The sequence below is a fragment of the Rhamphochromis sp. 'chilingali' genome, assembly GCF_963969265.1.
Source record: "Rhamphochromis sp. 'chilingali' genome assembly, chromosome: 3".
In the NCBI taxonomy this organism is placed as follows: Eukaryota; Metazoa; Chordata; class Actinopteri; order Cichliformes; family Cichlidae; genus Rhamphochromis; species Rhamphochromis sp. 'chilingali'.
The window spans coordinates 13,295,950-13,322,034 of NC_137931.1; the positions used below are offsets into that span (position 1 = coordinate 13,295,950).

The window sequence follows — 26,085 nt, forward strand, 5'->3', positions numbered from 1 at the left end:
TTGTCTTTGCACTAGGATGATGTCGGCGTAAATGTGCAGTCATATTCGTTGTGTTCCCACTAGTGCTTTCAGGTTAATCTCGTTGAAATGACCTTAACGCCACAACACGGCAAATCTCCGTTAACGAGCTACCGCCGATCGCCCCGTGCATGGGGCTAGACGGCCAACACGTTAACGAGCTAACTGCGCTAACACACTAGTTCCCACCCATGTAATTGAGCATTGCGTGGCACATCCAACATACTGTTTTACTTTAGTCCATGACTCGCTTACCTTCAGGGTCATACGTCACATGAAAACCAAAATAATTCCAAACCTGAATGAGGGTGGGGGAGGTCCATCTTGCAAGGAGAGCTTAACTTCTGTCTCGCTAGCTTGCCCTGCGCTCTTCCTTCTGACGATGCTGTCTGTGTTGAGCGCTCAGTGGATCTGCGTACTCCGCCTAGGCTGCGCTGTCGACCCTAGGCGGAGTAGTCGAACGCAGATCCACTGAGCGCTCAACACAGACAGCATCGTCAGAAGGAAAGTTGATAAAATAAATTACAAATTTTGTATTGTTCGATACATATGCGTACCGAACCGAAAGCACTGTATCGAACGGTTCAATATCGATACGAATATCGTTGCATCCCTAGTATATATATATATATATATTAGGGGTGCAACGATACACAAAATTCACGGTTCGGTTCGGTTCTTCGGTGTCACGGTTCGATATTTTTTCGATACAAAAATAAATGTTCATGCCTTTTTAATTTGTCATTTATCAAAATTATAAATATATATTTTAACTCAAACGTCCAGTTTTTAAATTTAATGTTGCTGAAACAACAAAGTAATAAAATAATAAATCTGATCGAGAAATCACTCATCTTTGGAAAAGAGAGTTTATTACAGAGAAATGGCTCTTTCCAAACTAAAAGCTATACTATCCGCTTCTTCTGGGCTATATTCTCAGCAGCATATTAAACATATCAGGTCCCCATAAGGAGAATCATGTGCTAACGGCTGTCTAAATGACTCGGGTAAAGTTTGTAGCATGTATGCTTGTTGTTTTTGTCTGCTTCCACTTGTCTTTGCACTAGGATGCTGTCGGAGTAAATGTGCAGTCATATTCGTTGTGTTCCCACTAGTGCTGTCAGCGTTAATCTCGTTGAAATGACGTTAACGCCACAACGCGGCAAATCTCCGTTAACGAGCTACCGCGGATCGCCCCGTGCGTGGGGCTGGACGGCCAACACGTTAACGAACTAACTGCACTAACACACTAGTTCACACCCATGTAATTGAGCATTGCGTGGCACATCCAACATACTGTTTTACTTTAGTCCATGACGCGCTTACCTTCAGGGTCATACGTCACATGAAAACCAAAATAATTCCAAACGCCAGATCTGAATGAGGGTGGGGGAGGTTCAATTTGCCATGTTGCAAGGAGAGCTTAACTTCTGTCTCGCTAGCTTGCCCTGCGCTCAGTGAATCTGCGTTCGACTACTCTGCCTAGGCTGCCCTGTCGAGCGCAGATCCACTGAGTGCTCAACACAGACAGCATCATCAGAAGGAAAGTTGATAAAATAAATAAAAAGTTTTGTATTGTTCGATACATATGCGTACCGAACCGAAAGCACTGTATCGAACAGTTCAATATCGATACGAATATCGTTGCACCCCTAATATATATATATATGTTACATTGTAGGATGTTAATATGGGCATGCTGCACAGGCTGTGTCAGAAACTACATGCTAATATACTCCTGACTGCGCTGAGTATATACCCAATAGTATGTGAGGTGCATACTGCTTCCTGGGGAATATTAAAGTACAGCTGGGGAGTTTGAGTGGAGGCCTGAGTGGGTCACTGAGTTTGGAGCTAGCGTGTGAGATATGGAACAGACTGTTCTGTATGGAGATTTCCAGGAGAAGCAGCAGCATACTACAAAATTAATTATACTTGAACCTGAGCTAGCAGCTTTTAGAATTTCAAATAATTCACACACCTCTCGCCAGTGTTGCTACACATCCTACAGGCACCACCACAGCCGTTGCTTACTGCCGCTTTAACACATTTTAGAAGCTCCAGTTGCCCGCAGAGTGCCCGAGGTTACCTTGGCCTCGATGACGGCCTCGGTGCAGGCCTGCAGCATGGTGAGGTGGTGGGCGAACACCAGGAACTTCAGCTGCTCTGCCTCCAGCATCATCTTAATGTAGTCCTTCACAGCTCCCGCCTGGCCACACACACACACACACACACACACAAAAATAGACACAGATGAAAGAGAGCTACTGAATCCATCACTTCACCAGTCGACCACACACAGAGGAAGCGGCGAGATCAGTGAAGAAGTCAATTAATCACCGCGGCATCCTTTCCGTGTGATCGATTCTCTATTGAATGCCAGGGATCCAGACTTTAAAAGGAAAGTGCACACAGAGCGACTGGGGCGCATTTGTCAGCTCGGAGATACCAAGAGTCAAATCAATAACTCACAACTTGGCTTATGCTTGGTGTGTTTTTGGAATTTCTGTTTTTTAATTTCGGTGACAATAACAAACAAGCAAAACTCACCTTTTCATACATGAACAGGATTTACAAAAAAATAATAAAATAAAGACCTTTTATGTCACATATTGCCAAAACTGATCTCACCAGCTGATATTGGCCTATCACTGGTATATATATCATACACTATGTGCAGATATTAATGGTGTCATTTACACAAAGTCAGATGAAGAAGCAGCAATATTAACAGTTAGGGCTGCCATGATTAGTCGACTAGTCGCGATTACGTCGACTATCAAAATTGTCGACGACTGATTTAATAGTCGATGCGTCGTTTGAAGCTTTGCAAGATCCCAAAAGACGCAGGAATAAGTAGTAGGATTTAAGAGTGTAATAATGGACTGAAACAGAAGATGGCAGCACTGCATGTACAAGGATGCCAGCTGCCGTTAAACCCCGAAGAAGAAGAAGCAGTGTCCGGTATTGTACCTGTGTCCAAATTCAGGAACCGCATCCTCCTGTGCCCACATTTGTAGGCCAATTACGTTACAGCGACACGACGAAGCCTGTCCAAATTAGAAGACTCCGACAAATGCGGCCGACAAAAGCGCCCTTCATTTCCCGAGATTTGAAGGATGGGTCGGGTGTATCCTTCGTGGCCCAACCTATCCCAGAATTCATAGCGTGGCCCAGCCAATTCCAGTTTCCAACAATGGCGGCAGCTAGTTAGTTTTAATATTACTCTTATTATTCTTTCTGGGTCACAAAATAAACTTTTAACATATTTTCAGACAAGAATGTAGCTGTGTAAACCTCAAATATCTGCTCAGTTTATCAAGACATCACATATTTTCAAAAGCGCTCTGACGTTTTCGGAGACGTCTGTTACCCACTAGCTCGATAGCTAGCCGGGGTTCAATGGTCACTAGAGCCGATGAGAACACTGAACTCCCAGCAAATCAGTTTCAAACCCCCCGCGGTCTTTCGTTACTCAGGTTAAACATGTAATATAAGTCACTTAGATAACTAAAAAATGTTATTGTTTGGCTTTTTTCAGTGTTTTATTTGTTCCTTAGTAAATGAGTTTGGCTGAGATTAAAGTTATACTTTTTACACAGCTAATAAACGTCAAGCAGACAACTGATTATCAGAAGTGTGAGATGCTCGAGAATATACTCTGGTGTCCCGTTATATTTTAGATAGCAAGGAGTTTATTAAACTTCACCGAAACAATCTTCAAATGTCATTAAAATTTAACAAACTATCATCTTGTCTTTATTTTTAGTTAGCACCTTAAACACTTAAAGCTGTAAGCTAATGATAGTTATATAAGAGCAGACGCATGCTGGTGCAATACGTTTTATGTCCAATGGGTGCATCATCTGATTAGTCGACTAATCGCAAAAATAATCGGTGACTAGTCGACTATCAAAATAATCGTTTGTGGCAGCCCTACTAACGGGTTTACAAACTGACAGTTTGAACTTTTATCGCCAGCTTTATTGAGGCCATAGCACTTTATTATTATTATTGCATTATTATTTCCTAATAATGTAACTATCATCAGGTATTTGACTGGGCTGATATTTTAGGAGATTTTATATGTGAACACATTCAGGACTTGCAAACACTCCTAAGAATTATTACCTGTCAAAAGTGACAGCTGAAGCCTGGAATTAATGCAGGATATAAAAGTTTTTGCTCATTTTACTTTTTGCATAACCACATTTTTTTTCCCTCCTTCATGTCGGGCTTCTGATTTATGAAGTCAAATGGTAACAATGCTTAACCCCCCCTAAAAACATCACAGTCCAAGTTTAATGCACTTTTGTTTGTTTTCTGCTAAAGCCTTTGACCTTGATTGACGGTGTGAGTCTAACAACCTAAAAAGGAAGCGGCACAGTGAGGTAACTGTAGCCTGCAGGTATCTGTATCTATCATTTCACCGTGCGCTGGTGCCCAGCGATCACACTGTGATGGCTGTGGCCTGCTCCCCGCTACCTTCTGCAAGAGCTGTACGAGCGTGTCATTGAGCATCCGCACTCGGCTCATTTCAGAGCCCCGGGCCATAAAGCAGCCAAGAATAGCACCAACTAGTGAGAAATTCTGAGGTTTGAGTTGAGTCAAACAGAGCCCTTACTAGACAGTTTTTGGAGACAGGCCCTTTCTCTGTGGTGTGAAGTCCACCCTATAATCTCCGCACCTCCTGCAAGCTGACAACCTCTGCAGCCATCACACACCTGATGCTCTGGTGGGAGAACCTCTGCTTCGCCTTGCTGATAATTAGCCGATGCGCCTGATAATGAATCTCTCCGCCAGGCCTGCCCGACCCTGTTCTGATCTGGGGGGTCCTCATTACTGACGGCTCGGCTTCGCCGTCTTCCTTCCGCTGAGTTTAATTAGTGCACAAACTTCTCGGCTGTCTGAAGCGGCCCGTTAGCTTGCTTTAAAGTCCAGCATCAGAGCTGTCCTCTCTGGGTAATTGGGAGCAGATGCTTGGCGGGTAAAGCAACAAAAATACCCCAAAGGCGTTTGGCAGCTTCGTCGCCAGGCGGACTGGCAGGCAGGGGCCGTGATGCTTGTCAGAGTGACATAGATGTGTGAATCTATCATACCGTTCCACCCCTCTCGATGATCCAAAAAAAGAATAAAGCAAGCTTTCTCTTTTTTTTCCCTCTCTTTCTCGGAAGTAGAGAAAGTGTGAACCAGTAGCAGAGGAAATGAGACTAGGCCGGCAGTATCGGCTTTGAGGTGGGAGAGCAGGTCGGTGTGGGTGGGGGCTTTGTAATGAAAGGAGGTCCAGTGTTAGGCTAAACTGAGCAGAAATCCAATCAGCAAACAACACCAAGCGCAAAAGAGATCCAAGCTTGGAGGCAGGCTGAGCGGGTAGCGTGTCGATGATTGCGTTCAGTGGTTATCTCCGCTCTTCGTTAACCTCGGGGCCACACTCCTCATGGCTGAGGGCGCTGGGCTAATTGAGAGGAATGCCAGCCCTCGAACATGGCAGATGATTGGAGAGGGATACTATATCTGGTGGAACTGTTTGCTCAGCTACAAATATAAGAGACTAGGGAACTGCCTGTTCTCTTGGTAAGAGGCTAGAAGCGGAACAGAGGTTGAAAGCTATATTAGTGTAAAAATGCTTCCACTGACGAACAGGAAATGTTAGATTCTCAACACTAGTTGCTCTGACCCCCCTCCCCCGCCGGCCTTCCTTAGACTAAATGCCACCTTCCCATATTGCTCTCATTAAAAAGAAAAAAAGAAGTCACTTCAGAGAGCCGACCGAGTTTCCATAGCAACAACATCACAGAGATGCTATTTTAGTGCGGTGTGTAACTTTGATATAAGGGGTAATCATGCCAGGCTGGACGCAACAAAATAATACCTCAGTTATAACTCCCTACTTTGTCTAAGTGCTTTCACTGGCAACCATTAGGTTCTGTTACCATGGCAATGATTTTCCCATGAGATCTCACTGAGTGGTTGGCCAAGCGCTCTGAGAATGATGCTGTGCCATCAATTCACCATTTCCTGAAATAGGAAAATTAATAAAAAAAACAACATCATCGAGCTAATTTTTAAGCTATTTGGGTGATATAATGTATGGCTCTGGGTTTGTTGCTTGTGAGATATTTGAAGGTTAATGTGAACAACAATGTATTTTCCTATTTTCAGTTATAGCCACATATTGTTACAATGGTAAATACTAAGTATCAAATTATGAAGCAAGCTTGTGTTCAAGAAATACCGTTTTGCAGTTTTTTCCTACTCTTACATCTATCTGTATGATGTCAATGAGAACAGATACACCACCATGGCCATTGTCAGGACAGAAGCCCCACCCACCAGCTGCACATACAGTAACTTATTTTTATGAGGTGTGGCAGAGGAAAGTCACCTTAAAGATAAGGGGAAGGTAGACAACTCTACACTAGGGAAAACAATCGAAACAGTTATTGATTTCAATTCAATCTCATTCAGTTTAATTTAATTAAATGAATCATTTATATAGCATCAAGTCACCTCAAGGCGCTTTATATTATAAGATAAAGACCCAGCAATAATACAGAGAAAACCCCAACAATCAGATGAGCAAGTAGTTGGCAAAAGTGGAAGGAAAAACTCCCTTCTAAACAGGAAGTATCTCTGGTAGAACCAGGCTCAGGGAGGGCCAGCCACCTGCCACAACCTGTTGGGGGTGAGAGGAGGGAGGCAGGACAAGAAACAGCGACTGTCACCCTGTCCACCACCACTGCAAACAAGAAGGGGCTCAGAGCCAAATCACAGATGAAATCCCACCTGGTTATGAAGTAGAGTATAGATAGATATAAATAGGGATTTGCGGTTATGAATACTTTCTTACAGACTATTATCTAATGATGCCCATCTATGTTCCCACCTGCCACAACCTTGCAGTCTCCTATCTCTTTAAATCCGCACCTTCTGCATAAGATGTAGTCCACCTGTGTGCACCTTCCTCCACTCTTATACATTACCTTCGACCCTCTCACAAAATCCACGACATCTGGCTTTCTGCATTTCTCTCCTTAACACCAAATCTACCAAACATCTCAACTCTGTTCCCTTCACCTCCATGTCCACTGAAGCCCACTATGATCACCACTCTCTCCACCTGCGACCACTCTCTACCACTTCATCCGACCTACTCCACAATTCCAATTTCTCTTCTGACATCCAACCTGTGGGGCACGTGTAATGTAACAACTTCAAACTCATAATCCTGTTCTTCACATACTCTTCCTTCAAGATTATTTCTGACACAAACCTTCCCATGTACCTGGGCTTGGGACAGCCAATAGGAATAAAGTGTCTTGTTCTACTTCCTATAAACTGGTATCGTGATTATTCAAAGAATTCAGCATCAGCTGAGGCTAGTTTTTCTAGCAGTAGAAATCAGTAACAATGTAAAATATTTAAAATGATAGTAATTTCAAATACTTTAAATTATTTTAGTGTTTTCTGTTAATCTCTGTTCATTACTGTTCAAATGAAAAATGAAACCTCAGTGATGAACTCCCAATAGATGCTATTTCCAGGTCTAGCATCATACAGAATAGACAGACATGTTAGTAGTATTAATGTTCTCTTTCCTAAATGTCAAAGCGGTCTTTAAACTTTTCCTAAACTGTCAGCTCTTTCAGCTCTTTCAGACAAGAACAAGAATGATCGATTTAACCACATTTTCTTGATACTGATTAAAACAGATTTTCCTGTTTTTCTCAAATCACATTCAGTGTGCTTCCCTTCTATGTTCTGAAACTCGAACCACAGTGTTAAATAAATGTATGAATGCTTAGTGGTCATATTGAAACCAAGGTTGTGTTTTCAGGGGTGCTGAAAAGTTTACATTTGTACAGCCTGTAGCCACTACAGCAGGGCTAGTGGTCACAACAGTAAACGCTGGAAGTAGACTTGCACCAACAGAAGACTGAGTGCATTAAGTATTTCCCCCCTTCCTGCTTTCTTAGGTTTTTCCACATTTTTCATACGTGAATGAAATATGAAACAAATTGTAATATTAGACAAAGATGGCCAGAATAAATGCATTTATTAGGTGGAAAAAAAGCAATCCTCCCTTTGTTAAATCATGAATTAACTACAGACTTTGATTTCACAAGCTACACTCAGGCCTGAGTGTAGCAGATCTGTTGTATCAACAATTTCAATTCATCCTGCACCAAACAACAGTCAGTAAAAACCCTACAATAATACAGAAGAAGCAATAACATGAACCCCTATCACAGGGGTGTCCAAACCCAGGCCCCAAGAGCCGGTGTCCTGCAGGTTTTAGATGTGTCCTTGATCCAACATAGCTTATTTAAATGGCTAAATGACCTCCTCAACATGCCTTGGGCTACGTTCACACTGCAGGTCTTGATGCTCAATTCCGATTTTTTGATCAAATCCGATTTTTTTGTCTGCTCGTTCACACTACAAATAAAATGCGACGGCAAACGCGCTCTAGTGTGAACGCTCAAAGCTTCACACTAGAGCGCGTGTAGACTTGCGCAAAAGAAGACGTCATACACAACGCGCTCTGTTTAGACCCAGAACAAACTATATTGTTTGACTGATGGCCCTTAATATAAAGACTTCGGACTTCACGTTTCCCAATTTTTGCTTTAAGTTATTTTGTTATTTACATAATAATGTAGATAACCTAATAATGATCCTTATTGCTGTTTTAGAGGAGCGGTGCTTCAAAGGATAGTTGCAGATTTCTGTCAGAACCTGCAGGTTATGCAGTACAAATAAAATGTTCACGTTTCTCCAACGTTGTCTTCCCAGCAGTTTCACCTTTGACCTTAGAACTGAAGAAGCTTCTCGGAAGAGAGGCGAAACGTCTTCAAGCAACTTAAAGAAGTCCAGACACTTTTCTTTGCAATCTCCTTTGACTACGATGACCTGGATGACTGAGAACCTTCACAGACTTTTAACAGGAAGAAACCTCCAGGAGAACCAGGCTCAGGGTGGGGCAGGCATGTGCTGTGATGGTTTAATGGATAAGGTGAGGACAAAAAACTTAAATAGAAGCAAAGTAAGCTAACACATCATGCCAGATAAGAAACAGATTAGAGACAAAGTTATTGACATCTGCTAGCCTGAAAAGTCGGCACATAGCAGTGCAATAATCATTACAATATCGTATTTGATGCTCTTCTTTTAATTATTGACTTTTGGTTCAACAAAAAATATAGACTCTAAAACTGTTGGATTGGCTTATGGTGTAGGCTCAGTCATAAATCGTAAACAAGCTGATATAATATCTGACATTCACTGTTTTCTTGGTACAGCCTGCATTACTCTTCTTACTGGTAGTGACGACAAACCAATGTCCTAGATCAGGGGTGGGGAACTCCAGGCCTTAAGGTCCTGCAGCCTTTAGATGTGTCCTTGATCCAACACAGCTGATTTCAGTGGCTAAATGACCTCCTCAACGTGTCTTGAAGTTCTCCAGAGGCCTGGTAATGAACTAATCATCTGATTCAGGTGTGTTGTCCCAGGGTGACATCTAAAACCTGCAGGACACTGCCACTCGAGGCCTGCAGTTGTCTACCCCTGCTCTGTTAGGCTTGTGATCCCTAGTCTGTAAATAAATGTGTAGAAGGACTTCAAACAAATAACATTAAAAACAGCAAAAGTTTTAAAAAATGATTTGCATAATGAAATCTCATTGGCTTTGATTTTAACTACTAGTCTTAAAACACCTAAAAAAATGAAATACTTTTCAAAAACTTTATTTTTTAATTAAAATTTAACTTTTTAGGACTTTTGAAAAAAGCTTGAATAATATTACACTGCGGCCTGCTCTGAGCCAATACCTATAATGCTAATATTCAGAAAGCTCTTTTCTTCATAGTAACACCACAGAACAACACATATGCAGAAGAACTGCTGGATATCCGTCATCCAGTTGGATGATCTCACTCATAACTTATTCTGTGTGTATGCAAGGCCACGATTGGTGCAACAGTTTTATGGATAAAAAATGCTAACTAATTAAAAAAAAACAGCTGGAGAGGTAATATTTAAAATCCATTAGTCAAACAACAGGTTATAGCGTCTCTGATGGGGACTATTTTCGGACTGTGGTGCATTTGTGAGAATGGATGGTGTGTGTGGGATTGATAAACTACAGTATGTGTGTTCATGGTAATGAAGTAACATGCCACCAGAGCAACAGTGTTGCTCATTGATCATTTGGACAACAATGCGGCCCTATGGGGCTTTGAATACCCCACACAATAGAAAAATCCCCTGCTTCATCTTTCAAAGGTATTCCTGTATGTAAGATATAACAGCAGCTGGTCTTCCTTTACCTTGGCGATGGCTGTTTGCTTGTACATCTGCGTGACCAGGCCCATGACTTCAGTGAAGGGGGTGTCCGTCGTAGCAGCCCCCGACCCCAGGCTCTTCATCAGCCTCTCCCACTCGGCGAAGCTAGCCGAGGCCTCCTGCAAAGCAAGAAGAGGGCAAAGACATTGAGGCTGCGTCCTTTACTTCTTCACCCACCCTTTTCTCGCTCTTGTTCTCTCTACTGTTTTTGAGATATAAAGGGCAAAACAATTAATAGTGCTGCTGGGTGTCCTACTTTTCCTGGAAGAAAAAGAAAGAAAGAGGGAGAAAAGAAAAAAAAATGCCAGCGATAGAGAGCGAGAGAGATGGAGAATTCCCAAGGATGCCACCCCCTCCGACTGGGCTGCTGTGTTAGGTGGGTCACGAGCATCTCCCAATTATAGCTGCCTTGTGACAAGTCGGGGTCGAAGATGGAGAAGCAGCCCGGCCGGTACAATAAATCAAAGACGCCTCGCGTACTCTCAAGGTGATTGGCGAGAAGTATTTAAGGCGGGAGAGGAGAGTGGGAGAGGATCGCAGTGGGAAAGGCTGCCAGCGAAGAGCAGCATATGCTGCCTCCCCACTCATAAACAAGACACACAGAGAAGCTCTGCATTTGTTGCCGACATGTAGGTTAGCCTTGTTTATCATAAAAACACCACTCAGGAACAGCATGTTTTTCTTTTTTAAGACTTTCTAGTACAAGACAAGATAATTATATAGAAATCGGGCATGAAAAGTAGCACGGGGAAAGTTTGAGTCAATCCTTCTGCAATAAATTCGGCTTGGAAATAGTTGTCAAGTTCCTTGGCTTTTTCAACCTCCAAACTGCTAACTTTGAATTGCTTTGTGATTGGAGCTTATTTTGGGCCTCTTGTTCATCACCTCGCTGTCTTAATTCAAGCTGCAATGTCTGACAGCAGTGAATGTGTAAAAAAATTCAGCAGCAACAAACACTTTCTTAAAGCGCTGCATATCAAATGATGCAAAACTGTGAACCATATGGCAGAGCGATGGAAGGTGGAGGTGGGCTGCGCCTGATTAAGCACATACATACACATAATGGTGAGGTGGGTCAAAGAGGGGAAGGGGGGGGAGGAAGAGGTGTGAGAACTGGAGAGAAACCCTATTAATGCACGCACAGGCTTCGTTGGGAAGCAAGTTTCACGACTGCATTTCCCGCACTGTGTTTTCTGGACTCCTTACATGAAAGCTTTGCACCATTTAGTGAAAAAATTTGCATTTCAGTGGCTTCGAAACCTCGTCAAAGTCAAGGACTGCTGAATGAATAAATAGTATCGTATTGCTGGAGCACAAAGCTGCGCTTCCTTCATGTTTTTCGCCCTCAGATGTTTCACTCAGAAGCACCTGCATAAACACAGTTGGAGCCGTGCTTTTTTCCTAATTAAAACTGTACATTCAGGCATTTCTTTATAATGTGCTAGAGGAAAAAAAAAAACCCTGAGTGGCTAAGCACTCCACCCTCGATGATATTCACCAGACTAACACTGACTAAAGGCCAAGGCTGAAAATGTAAAGGGCAGGTGGGGCATAAAAAGTGTCTGGCTGTGGAAGATAAAAGCCATCATTAGGGAGTAAAATGAGATAGGAGGAATGAACTGGTGAGTGCTCCTGGTATACAGATACAGTACAGTATATATTGTCAGTTAGCAAAATGAGGCTTCAAAAAGACAGTTTGTTTAGAGGGAAAATAACGTCCACTCGGTCTTTTATGTTTTATATTGTTCACATTTTCCTGCCTGTGGGAGGCAAAATGGATGTGGATTCGGGTGACTGGCCGTTTCACACTTCCTTTTCTCATCTCTGAAACCAGTCCATTTAGCTGTGAGGATGAAACGCCTGTCTATTCTTCTTAGCAGAAATGTGTTAAAAAAAAACCAAAAAAAACTTGCAGATTTGTCTCACGAACAAAAATAAAGGCAAAAACTGCAAAGCAGAACAACCCGTGCTCTTTTGTTTTCCCACCAAAGAAAAATGATCTCCGAAGTCGTTTTCTCTGAGGATATTATGCATCTTGTTTCAGCCCAATGCAGATGAGAGAGAGCAACTCCAACACATGACACGAATCTTTACAACATGTGGCTTAATTGGTGGCTCTATGTAAAATAACAAAAAACACCCACCAACCATATTTAGCCCCCAATTACTGTCCCCTAACATTTAGGGAGAATAGGGGTAAAAATCCTAGATCATCCCTTTTTAAGAAACTCATTGTTGTGTCATTCCTGCGATGGCTCAGTGAGTAATTAGCACAGAAAAAGCTCCTGCAGCATTTTCCACTCCTGCTAATACGAGACTGTTTCCAAAAAAGTTGGGATGCTGTATCTGCAATATGTGCCCATAAAAACAGAATGCAATGACTTCCAAAACATTTGAAGCTTATATATAAATAAAAATAATGCAGATATTTTATATCAAATGTTAAAAAAATTAGATTTCTTTTTGAAGAAGAAAATATGTTTTCTTGTTAGTGTTTAATACACGGTTTCAGCTGTTTTTCATCTCAAGATGTGTCAAATGTTTCCACCTTGAAGGTGGTACAGGTCTGAATAGCCAATATATATTAGCCAATTGTGTATATACATACATATATATATATATATATATATATATATATATATATATATATATATATATATATATATATATATATATATATATATATATATATATATATACACACACACACACATACACACACACACACACACACACAACCAGGCATTACATTATGAAGCATTTAATAGTGTGTTGGCCTGGCCCCATCGATGCTTGGACTTCAATAGACCCCTGAAGGGGAGCTGTGGAATCTGCACCAAAATGTTAGCAAACAGATCGTTTAAGTCCGGTAAGTTGCAAGGTCGGACCTTCAAGGATCGGACTTGTTTGTCCAGCAAATCCCACAGATTCTTGATTGGATTGAGATCAGAGAATTTGGAGGTGAAGTACACCCCTCAAACTCGTTGTTGGGTTCCTATAATCATTCATGAACCACTTTTGCTCTGTGACAGGGCCCATTATCCTGCTGAAAGAGGCCTCAGCCACCAAGGAGCACTGTTTCCACGAAAGAGTGTACGTGGTCTGAAACAATGCTTAGGTGGGTGCTACGTGTCAAAGTAACATCCATGTGAATGGCAGGACCCAAGGTTTCTTTGGGTAGCTTATTCCCATCGTGCATTCTGCTTCCGAGTGTTCACCAGGCAAGCGAAGCACCTGAACACCCAAGTGATGTAAAAGATAGTGTGATTCATCAGACCTTCCATTGGTCCATGGTGTGGTTCTGATGCTCATATGAACATCGTTGGGGGTTTTGGTTTTAACAAAGGGTTAAGGGGTTATGCAGCCACACATGCAACAAACTGTGATGCTCTGTGTATTCTCACACTTTTCTATCAGAACCAGCGTTACAGTTTTCTGATGGATCCAACCACACAGGCCAGCCTTTGGTCCTCACCCCACATGCATCAATGAGCCTAGGCCCCATGACGCTGCCACTGGTTCATCACCGTTCCTTCACTTTTGATAGATACTGACCACTGCAGACTGGCAACACCCCACAAAAGCTGCAGTTTTTGAGAACTAGCCATCTACCCATCACAGTCTGGCTCCATGTCAAACTGGCCCAAATCCTTACGGTTGCCCATCTTTCCTGCTTCTAACACTCCCTAATATGTCCCACCCACGAACAGGTGCCATGATGAAGAGATTATCAGTTATTCATTTCACCTGTCAGTGGTCATAATCTTATCCCTGCTCAGTATATATCATTTAGTGTTTAATAGTGATGGTCATATGAAAGTGTATCTGACATCATCAAGGAGGATCACATGGCTTCTCTCTTCTTTAACCAAAGGCGTATACTGTACTATAGAACACGATTGATGGGTTAGCACGCTATGTTAAGCTGCAAATCAAGTTCTCAGTAATTTCTCAAAACTTATTCTGAACACAGAACTGCCTGTAGCAGGTTATGTTCAGAGCTTTGACTTAAATCATCTGGAAACAACACACTTTCACAGACTTTTTTTTTTTTATTTACAGTAAGCTCTAAGTGCTATATATATTATCTGCTGCAGGAATACATTTTATACAAGGAACCTAATGAGCCATATCGTACTGATAAAACCAAATGAATCCCAGCCGTAAAGTTGAAGCAGTGTAAACTGTGTGTCACATTTTCACTGGAATTTGTATGGATCCAGTTGGTCATGCAGAAATGTTTTTAATGTTTGATCCTCATCCTGCTAAGTCTCCTCTACGCTGCTCAAACTGCAGCTAATAGAGGTCAGATTAGAAAACGGATCGTTATGATCTTGAGGCTATTTATTGCCAAAAATTTCCAATCAAACACTTCATCTCACTTTGATCTGGCAACAAGTCTCGTTCGTTAGGTTATGGGGCAGAGTCACACTTGAAACACTGAGTAATATTTAATGTTGAAATGTGTCTCGCTTTAGAAAGTTTCTAATGTGCTGATGTGATGTTAGAAATAAACAGCAGCACAGAGAGCACATCGAGCAATAATGTAACATATTTATTTTACTGATGATGCACGATAATAATAATAATAATGGATTGGATTTATACAGCGCTTTTCGAGGCCCTCAAAGCGCTTTACAATTCCATTATTCATTCACTCTCACATTCACACACTGGTGGAGGCAGCTACAGTTGTAGCCACAGCTGCCCTGGGGCAGACTGACAGAAGCGAGGCTGCCATATCGCGCCATCGGCCCCTCTGGCCAACACCAGTAGGCGGTAGGGTCAAGTGTCTTGCCCAAGGACACAACGACCAGGACAGAGAGCCCAGGGATCGAACCGGCGACCTTCCGGTTACAGATACGCTTCCCTGAGCCACGGTCGCCCACAATGAACATTAATTGACAAAACAAAAACGTTCTGCAGCTCTTGTGCATCTTAATATAAAGTTTCTGACTCTGACGGGAGTAGGTGGTGCTCACTGCATGAATAACCGACATACACGCACGCTGAAGCAGAAAGCCTGGCCTAACAGAGGAAGTTGATAAACATCACGATGATGTCATTTACTCGGGTTTAGGTTTTGTTGAGTATCTAAAATGGAAGTGTGAAGTTGGTAGTGATGTAATGCAATGGCTGAGCTGGAAGTGGCAGAGTTGAAGATGTTAGGTTTTGGAGTGCATCAGAGGGACAGCTCAGTATGAGCATTTTGGACCAGGCAGGAGGAAGACCTCAGAGTGGATGCAGTGAAGGGGCGTATGCAGAGGGTTTGGTTAACAGAGGACAATAGCAGGGATAGGATGATATGGAGGCAGACGATCTGCTTTGGCAAGCCCTAAAGGGAGAAGGCAAGAGAAGAAGACGAAGAAGCTTCAACATCTGATATGTTGTTTTTGTGTTATTTCCAAATAAATACAGATTTTAGATGGATTTCAAATCAGGTGATTATGCTTTCATTTTATACAGCCTTCCAGCTTTTCTGAAAACAAACTGAATGATAGAAAATGTAACAAAAGCCTCTCAGTGGATGTTTCTGAGTGTGTGCTGCTGTGGGTGCTTCCAGTTGGAAACTAACTACTGGTAATCCTTGACCTCAGGAGACACACTAATTTGCGCACAAGCCGGGCCAAAGCCATATTGGCATTCACGTGTACATTCACATGGATCCAGTGCAGCGTGGGAGGCAGAAACCGCAACTACAAGCTAAAAGAGATCCAAACACCTACACACAAAACATGACATTTACTCTACAAATACCCTGGTATCTTCTATATGATGGAGGAAAAATAGCAAGCACACAGAGACCTCATTGCTAAGCTTAGACTAACAGAGAGTTATTTAATCTTAAAGGAGTAACAGGCATTTTTCTCTGAGAAAGAAATAACCAGGTGACTGAACCAAGTGCAGCAGCACAGCTCCTCACAGTGAGGCCAAAGGAGACTGATTAACTGAGGAACTGTGCTTAATTATTAGTTAATCGGTTCATTGTTTGTCTATAAAATATCAGGAAATTGCACAAAGTGACCTCATCTACATGCTGGTTTTGTAAAACCATAAACTTGCAAATATTCCGTTTGCTATAATAAACACATGTGAAAATATTTGTTTTTATTCAGCAGAAATCTCTCACACTTTTTTCAGAGGTTTTCTCACATGACCCTCTTCGAGTTGGATTCGCCAAACTCGCTTCTGCTCTGCCGATTGTGGGCGAGTTTTATACAAAAGGATACAAGCAGACCTTGACACTGCAGAGCTCTGAAAACAGGACTGATTTAGCTTTGTCAGTAGCTGAAAGAATTAGATAACGTGAATGGAGCTGCCAGCGACGTGTTGCTGCGTGGTTACAGAAACAAAGACATAATGTTTGACATAAATTTATATTCTAAAAAAAACGTCCTTCAAAAGCAACGAGGTCCACGAGTCAGACGGGAGATGTCAAGACTTGCACTGAGCGTTCCAATGACTCAGAGGTGTTGAGAATTTTGAGAAGTTGTCACAATAGATCAATTAAATCAGAACATTTAAAATAAATAATAACTCCACTTTTAAAAAAATCTGGAAACTGTCCAACTTAACAGGCACTCTTTTTTCTTTTATCTTACAAAATAGAATGCACAGATTATTATCAGCTGACCAAACAACCAGTTCATGATTCATCTGTAGTCCAAATATACTACAGAAACTACACAAATACATATTACTTGTCTTCACATGTGACGTGCGTCACCCACGTCTACCTTTGCAGCTTCCTTGGGCAGGTCAAAGGGGATACGTTGGCGGATTTTGGGGGGCAGCTGACTGAGCACATCAGCTTTGAGACGACGGATCATGATCTGACTCAGCCGCTGGTGCAGCTCCTCCAAGTTGGACGCCCCACGACAGTCCCACTGCCTGCGAGGCCCAAAATACCTGTGAGAGAATAAATAAGTGATGAAGTTGTGCCTGCTAACTTTTTTATACACACACCTCTAACTGAGATGCACTTCCCAAGAAACCACACTTATTTACTTGCAGCAGTGCCTTGAAGGAATAGTTAAACATTTAAACATTCCCACCTGGGAGCTGCCCAGCACTAGAACAGCCTTCCATCGTTTACTGTTAAGCAGCTCTGTTGGAGCAGTTGGGGAATCTTCTTTTTTGCCTTTTTGCTTAATGGCACTTTGCAAAGCAGGAAACTATTTTGCCTAATGGCCACAGCAGCAGGTTTATTCCAAAACTCACGGGCAACTTTCACAATTCATCAGCCAAATGGACTTTTAGAATAGAACTGGCCCCCCACACAAAGGCTGGTTATCTGCCATATTGGCTGGAAGTGTGGACAAACTTAACAAGGCACTGCCAAAATTGGCTGTTTCACACTTCTCTGTTTAAAGCTGTAATTGGTGTAGGATGGGAAACGAACTCATTCTTTCTAAAATAATGTTTCCCCCTTGTGTGCAGATTTGAACCAGCATCTCTCCAGCTGCAGTGCTGTTTTTCCTTTCACCTCTGCTGCTGCCGTTTCCCACAGCAACCTCAACTTTATGTAAGAAACAAGAAGGGAAGATTGCACTCAGATGGCACCGCCTTGCACTCCTCTGAGTGTGCGTGAGAGAGTGCATACGTGTGACTTAGAAAGGCATTCCCCAGCCACACCAAGCGCTCTTAGACACAAAGCATTATATTTAATGGCGCCAAGCCATTCCCTGACCGAGCTGCTGACTTTGATGGACATCCAAAACAATGCATTTGATGTGTTTGTTCACACATGTAACCAATCATCACTGTAAACTGGCAGCCAGTTGGCATTTAGCGCTTGGCTTCAGTTGCAGTCTGGCTTTGACAACAAACCATCAACTCAGCAGCACCACCAATCCAGGCTCAGGTATAGGCCGGCTTATCCCAGCAGACACAATTAAATGGTAGGTGAGAAGGACTGAAACTGTGCTAATTCCACAGAACTGCAGATAAACAGTGAATGAGTACACTTCAATCTGGTGATAGTGGACTTAAATGCAGGCACAGTAAGATAGGTTCAAAAGGTGCGGATTCAATAACATCTGATTTGTGTCAATCAATTTTCATCAATGTACAGTTACCACCGTAAATGAGTTGTATGCCTCCACCATCAATCAGGTTGCACTTCATTTCTACGCCTGTCCAAACTAAATAAAGCAAAGACTTTGATTTAAGGAATTTAATTAAAGATTTTTTAAAGATTAGTGCCACAAATTCAGTTTCTGGTTTCTGACCCAACATAAAACGTGCTCACAATCGTCCCTTCTGTTCCTGAATAATAGTGTTGAATAATGGCCAAAGAAATGGTAGCCCTGAATATCACAAATTCACTGTGCACGTGGTTTAAATAGCACTACTTCACTATGCTATGCGTGTGAAATTTCCTGGCAGGTCACAAAAATGGTTAAAAAGGTCACAGAGACTTTTATGACCACCCATCTCCAAAACCTGATCAGCTCATCCTGTCTGAGTAAACGTCAAATTTGAAATATCCTTTTAAGGAGCTGCAGAGAGATCAAGACCCAAAACCCTGTACCTGAATAAGTTTTAATTTTTCTGTTGTACATATGTTTTCAGATACACCACACAACCTCAATTCTACAAAAGGTTAGAGATATGCTAACCCAACACCTGTGTGTCTCATTTTCACTGTGTGGTATGGAAGATGTGGCAGTTCTACTTAAATTGAACATAAATATAGCTTTCAGCGTCGCTAACGCTTCTATCCCTAGCTGTCGAGGCATAGAAATGTGCGTGATACCATGCGGAGTAATACTAGGTTAAAACAGGCAAATCAATACGACAATAATGCTTCCCAATTTCAATATTAAAATTGTTGTGGAGTGTATGCTGTGAAGAGAAAGCTAGGAGCTATCTATTTACTCTAGCTTCCTGTCTTTATGCTTGGCTAAGCTAACACTCTCCTAGCTCTAGGTACTATTAATATCATGTTCTTGGGTAATACTCTGGACGATATAAACAAAGTGCATTTGAATAACAAAAATGCTGACATAACACACAAATACAGTTATATAAAATGTAAACTAGCATTGCGGTTCATGTTAATAGGAACAACAATAAAATATGCAGAAATTTAGAAAAATGTCACCTGTAATGGGCATTGCAGTATTTTTTGGCATAGTCAGTCCAGGTTCCGAACCTCTTGGGATAAAGGGCGTCAATTTGCATGAATAGCTGTAAAATACACAGACAGGTAAGGAGCCTTAACTACAATTTTTAATAAAACCATGGATTAATTCATAGAAATATCTGTGAGAGTGTTTATGTCTGTATGGGGGAAAGAGATAGAGAACTGAAGCAAACTGAAGAGAGTGTGTGATATCTCACTGTCTGATTTCTGAACGAATCTCTTTATAACGCCAATGATCTTCTCATTGCTTGCATAGTTTATCTTATCATACAGTTTCTTTCTAACAATCTTTATCTTTTTATTTAAAGAAATGAAGCATAAAAATGGGGGTTTTAGTACAGCTACACTGATGTGACTATGGAATCTATAAAAGTAGATGTAACTGTTGTGATATTGGTTTTTGAAGTCTTGAGTTGAGCATTTGGCTTCTGATGTGTTGTTTTTTTTTTTTTAAACCAGATGTCAAAAGAGAAGGAGTGGATGTAGCTGAGAATCCAAGGGCACTGCATCCTAGCGACTTGCTTTATGCTCTATTTTCTCCTACATGGGACTATAATTTACGAAAATGAACACTGATGTTTTAAAGAAGACTTGAAACTAGTGATTGAGATTATACACTACTTAGGAAAATGCTAACGGAGATTATAAACAAAGGGAAAAGTAACATAGCTTTCCCATAGACTTCTAAAACCTCAGACTGTTTAGGAGCCAGTAGAACTGCCTCCTGCTGGCCATTACAAAGAATGCAAATGTAGGACACATCTGCACTGCCTTTACTTTTTAGACACAGATCCTGCATCCACTTCTTTTACATAGTCTATGAAAATGACCAGTAGCTTATGAAGAATAATGCTAGCTAGTGTTAACAAGCTCGACTGTAGTACTATTTAACTGACATTAGTAGTTAAGCAAGGTGACCAGCTGCCGGGTCTAACTTTTAACTCTTATAAAGAAAAGTAAAGCAAACAAAGTCCCCTGATTTAGCATGTATGTATCCTTGAAACTGCTGGCTGTTTTAGTTCCCACCTTTTCGCTTTTGCACAAAGTAGCATGAGCTTTTTTTAGCTTTAAACAGAGACCTTACCAGAGCTCATGATTAGTCTACTGTCATGAAGTACATCTTCTCTGTAGCTTACCCAAGGTCCTGCTGTCCTTCGCCTAGTTTACCAGCGCTGCGTTGTGCAACTGTGTGGTTATTTGTGTCAGCACCAATTAACCAGGTCAAACCGCTGTGCAGTCTAACAAGGTGAAGAAAATGAAACGGATTTGAAATTTTAAGGATGTGGACACAGTCGACTTACTCCAATTAAACAGCTCCTGGCATAAAGATTTTCAAAAAATCTTTTCTTTGCTTGATGTCGCAAGACAAAAGACAAGCTGCTGCTGTCTGTCTTCAGTGGACGTATGTGACTGCAGGTAAAGAGCGTGTTTATATCACAGGTTGCAACAAAGCTCACAGAATATTCACGTGATGTGTATGTGTAAGTGTGTGTGCAAACATCAAGGCTGCTGTTTGAATGCACACCATCCCTGTCAGTTTTCCAGTATATGCAGCAATTTCTCAAGTAATGACAGTTAATCGTCAGCAGCTACACTGACGAGCCTTATTCTAAATTCAGCACTTGTTCACCGGGAGCTTTGCATCCCCCCCTCACGCCACTGATATAATAGGTGGGAGGAATGAGGGCACATCATGAACGGTGCAGCATGCCCTGAGCTGTGTGCTAACTCGATGTCAGAGCCACAGTGAGTAATGATGGCAGTGAGGAGACTGGCACAGAGGCAGGGACAGGGCTTATCAGGTTTATGCTGTGGATGATAAAATGTTATATTCAGTTTCAGATTCTAGTGGCAGGGAGAAGGAAGGAGAGATGATATCTAAAAACTAACCTCACCACTGCAGGCGGGCAATGGCAAAGACAGGATAGCATGTGTCACGCACACACACGCCGAAGTCTATAACACACATGCGCGTGCACTTTTTCGATGATACACCTTCTCGAGATTACTTGCAAGTACTAACTTTACTTCGTTTTGGAATTAATTATCCGCCTGAATTTCATCAGTTAATTATCATGATCGGGTCTAGGCAATAATTAAGTTTCCCTCAAAGCAACGTGGCAGTTAGATGACAGTGCGAGCCAAGCAGAGTCCCGCATAAATAGTTTAGCATATATTAGTTTAGCATATATTAGTCAGGAGGTTGATTATTAGCTCACTGATAATGAAGCTTCTATATATGAACTGCTAAATATTTATATATGAAGCCTCTTTGATAGGAATTTATTAGAAATAATGTTGGTAATCTTTTATATTATTTCTTCAACACATCAAATGAAAAATAAGCAATGAATTGATTCTACTAACGTACGTGTGTGTGTGTGTGTGTGTGTGTGTGTGTGTGTGTGTGTGTGTGTGTGTGTGTGTGTGTGTGTGTGTTGACATGTCACTCTTTGAACCACAGAGATCGACCTCTTTTGTTGTTCAAAATCTAATATCAGCATCAGTAAGCGAACATGTTCCTTCATTAGTGTAAACACACACACACACACACACACACACACACACTGTAATTGAGTCAAATGTGTATTAATCCACAGCTGAAAATAGTCCCCCGTGATACTAACATTTCTTTTCCTTTTAAAACATAAAAACACATATTTATTATGTTTTTAAAAACATACAATGTGGAGTAAGCAAGTCTTAGCAATAACAAGTCAATGTAACAAATTTGGGGACTTTAACTGATAATTACTAATAAAATATTAACTAAAAAAATACTAATATGATGCAATACATTATTTATGTTGAAGATGGAGCAGTTTGGGTTTTTTTTAAAGTTGGGTAGAGGTTTCAATTTCTGACCGTCTCCTGTTTGGTTTGAGGTGGGTGGGTGTGGCTCAGCTGGAACATAGTGATGTCAGAAATTAAACTGCACCAATAGGCAGAGACCAACACACACACTCCCAGCAAAGCAGATTATCTTTTTATTTTTTAAATTTGAACTGTATAAATAGTGTCTCTGAATGTTTAATATACTCTTCATCATTGATTTTTTTCAATTTTACAGACAGATGTTTTTCTGGGTCTTTAACCTCCTAGGACCTGGTGTCCACATATGTGGACATCACATTTTGGGACGTCTAGACCAAAATACTTAATTTTTCTCTACAAGGGCCTGATATGCACTCAAGAGGACATTATGCTGCCACTGTTCTATCAAAATTTGAAACAAATGTCCTCATATGTGGATCTTATCTTTCTCAAAAACAAAAATTAGGTTAAAAAAAATCTGGTAATTCTTTGTTTTTACATTATTTAGGTCCCAATCAGCCCAAATAGCAAAGAAAAATTAAAAATGCATGCCATGAAAGAGCTCGGGTCTTAGGCGGTGCCTCTTCTTAGTTTCTCCACTGTGGTGTTATTTAACATATCCTTTACATAAATGTGCAGAGCACTTTGGAAACCTGTTTAGAAGAAAAGACCTTAATAAATAAAGTTGTAATGTTTTTAATATGCAGCACAGACATTCGGGTGGGGAAAAAAAAACTTAAATAAGATACACCGCAGGTTACGAATAATTATGGGGCCTCTGTGTATGTGCGTGGGTGGGTGCGTGTGGTTGTGTGTGCACTGAAGGAAACAGCTATCACAATTAGGCTGTTCTGTACGGTGTGCTAAAACAAATTATTCTTAAATGTTGCACTGAAATTGCAAAAAGGAAGGAAAAAAGGGGTAAAATCTTTACAGAAGATGATGAGAATTAGCTAATAAACACATGAACTTTCATCAATTATTCATTAAGCCAACATCATGACTATTTAAGCAACACAAACACAGTAAAAGCTAAGAGTTACTCTGCTCCCGAAGCTGCAGAAGATGACTGGAAGAATTGTGGGAAGTTTAAAATGCCTAAACACACAGCTGTATCGGAGTACAGCGGGCACACGGTGTTTGTTATTGATACTGTATTGTCTCTTCACATTGAGACGGTGAAAGGATTTTCTATTCACGACGTCTTCTTCATCTTCCTTAGCTGCAGTGATGGAATATGGCTGTAATCTACAGCTTCAATATAACATATATAAAAACGATATAATAAATCATTATGGAGAGGGGATTGGCTCAGCCGCTCTCCAAACACCATTGTCCTGTGAACAGCCCTTCTTATTGTCTTGAAATTCAATAGTCCCCCCCTCCTCCTGTGCGTTTCTTTTTATTACTTGTCTCATTTATTGCGGTGCAGTGTCTCTTCATATCGGGCTTTGTAAATGAAGTTTTTGCAACAAAGGTTATTGAAATAAGACCACGGGATCCTGGAGGATAAGTGACGCCGGAGAGAGTTAATTGGCTTTTTGAATGTCGGATCCGAGCGTAGCCTGCTGTAGAGCAAGTTACCATGGCGATCTACCTGCGCTGCACAGTGGAGCACCTTCGTGAGCAGCTAGAGCTGAGCCCCGAGCTGGCCTGCTAATCTCTCCTCACAAGTGTGGGCTCAGGATTCCTTTATAAAAATCCATCTGTTCCAAATCTACCGAATGCAGCCTTCTCTATTTAGCCACACTGCTCCCTCCTCTTCAGCTCTGTGTTTAATTTTTCATTAAAAATTCAAAGCAGGGTTTGAAGGAACTTTGAATCTGCCGTGTCATTTGGTGAGAAAACAAAACAGCTTACTCCAGTTAAATTTGTATCCTTTCCCCCTGAGGCGTCATTAAATTACCATTTAATCAAGTTTTATTACCTCCTCAGGTCGACCCAGAGCAGGGGTACCGGTGAGCAGGATGGCGCGCTTGGCGCTCTGAATGAGAGGAACGAGAATCTTCGTCCGCGCTGCGTTCCTGGATTTGAGATAATGCGACTCGTCCACCACCACCACGGCAAACCTTTGCCCGCTCAGTGCCTCCACCAGGGGGCGTGCATCTGTGGTGAGTAGGCCATAGCCCAGGACCGTCACTTTACTGCTACCAATGCCACTGAAAGGATAACAGCATACACATAAAAGACCAATAAAAAGAGTCACTTCTTTTAATGGTTTTTGTTAAACCAGTAGTGTGAAACCAATACAATAATGGGAGACAGAGATAGCTAACAATAGCCAAAGTAAAACGGGTAAAACCAGTGAACTTTAGATTCAAAATGAATAATGTGTTTATTACAATGTGTATCTGTAAACTACCTGCGATTGTGACACAAGAAACAAGAATATTATCAGGTTTCTATGGTTACAGTGAAACTAGTAACTCTGTGCTTGCTGTTTGTGCTTTTTCAATGATTGCTGTGTAACTGTTTTACTGACAATAAGCCTCATAAAAAGACCAAAACCAACAGTCTGTTATACCATCTCATTGCTTAGAAATAGCCCAGAATTTATCCTTTTTAAAAAATGTTTTTTATAAAAAAAGTTTATTTAAAGAAAATGCTCCAAAATCTTAGTAACTGACTTTTTGTATGTGGAGGGGCTAAAGGCTAACTAACAACTGACTGTACATTGTAGCCTCTAAAAGCTAATGAAAGCTTTAGACGTTAAGCTTGGGCCACATGATCTAAATTGTATTTAGTTAAAGATTTCCTCAAGTAGCTTCAAATGAAAGAGCTACAAAGTAAGAGCCAAAGATACATTTAGCATTTATATTGGAGCGTCAAACATTTGAGGATTAGTATCCAAATATTTTACTTAAGTGTTATATATAAGATTGTGTCCAATTATTAGCACGACAGGTTTAAATCAAAGGTGTTGTAGCACCTGTCAAGAGTATTTCTGTATGGATTAGATATGATTTCTGAGCCTTCCTCTCAAACCTACTGCATCCATAAGTGAAAGTAATTCTACAATGAAAAATAACAGACACGTAGTTTTTTAAGGCTTTAAAGTTTTGCAACTGTTTAGCCACAATATAATGTGTGTAAAAAACACACGTGTCACTCATTGTTTTTAGCTGTATGGTACAAATAAAATATGATGTTTTTGACCTTGGGTACACCAACAGTACTTAGAGTATTAATTTATTTATCTAGTGCCAATTTATGGGTGATTTTCATGGAGTTTGTTGGCGATGAGTATATCACTGTAGCTTTTGAAGAAGCCCCCTTTAAAAGTAGTAAACGTGTAGTTTACAGCTTACAGTCAGGATTGTATACACACTCGACACCTGCTTAAATGTTCGGGTGTTATTGACTTGGCAACTGAGCCCTTAAGGTAAAGCAAACCAAGCTGTTTAAAAGAGCCTATGGACTTAAATACGTGTCAAGACACACACACACACACACACACACACACACACACACACACACACACACACACACACACACACACACACACACACACACACACAAACCTTTCATCCGTCTCCTTTTTTACGGCTTCATAGCAATTTCTATATTTTTCAGCTATGGTATGTGCAGTTCTGACACGGGTACACAGGCACAGATAAACAAACAAACAAACACACAGGCGACATTCAGCTGCATGAAACTCAATAATGATCTCTGAGAAATCAAAAACATTTCCAGCATCTGTCAAGCTTTAATTCTTTGACTTCGCCACACACGCAGGCGCTCACAGACACACATTTCCA

At 41.2% G+C, this 26,085-nt stretch overlaps 1 protein-coding gene across 5 annotated transcripts in view; it reads right to left on the reverse strand.

The window, feature by feature from the left end:
- zranb3 (zinc finger, RAN-binding domain containing 3) overlaps positions 1–26,085 on the reverse strand; it is a 127,989-nt gene that overhangs the window by 80,905 nt on the left and 20,999 nt on the right. For all 5 annotated transcript variants that reach the window (XM_080878117.1, XM_080878118.1, XM_080878120.1 and 2 more), the window contains exons 5-9: positions 24,252–24,483; positions 19,469–19,554; positions 17,100–17,271; positions 10,347–10,481; positions 2,108–2,227 (exon numbers count right to left, since the gene is read on the reverse strand). In XM_080878117.1, the coding sequence (XP_080734243.1) occupies positions 2,108–2,227; positions 10,347–10,481; positions 17,100–17,271; positions 19,469–19,554; positions 24,252–24,483 (745 nt within the window). The remainder of the gene's footprint in view (positions 1–2,107; positions 2,228–10,346; positions 10,482–17,099; positions 17,272–19,468; positions 19,555–24,251; positions 24,484–26,085) is intronic.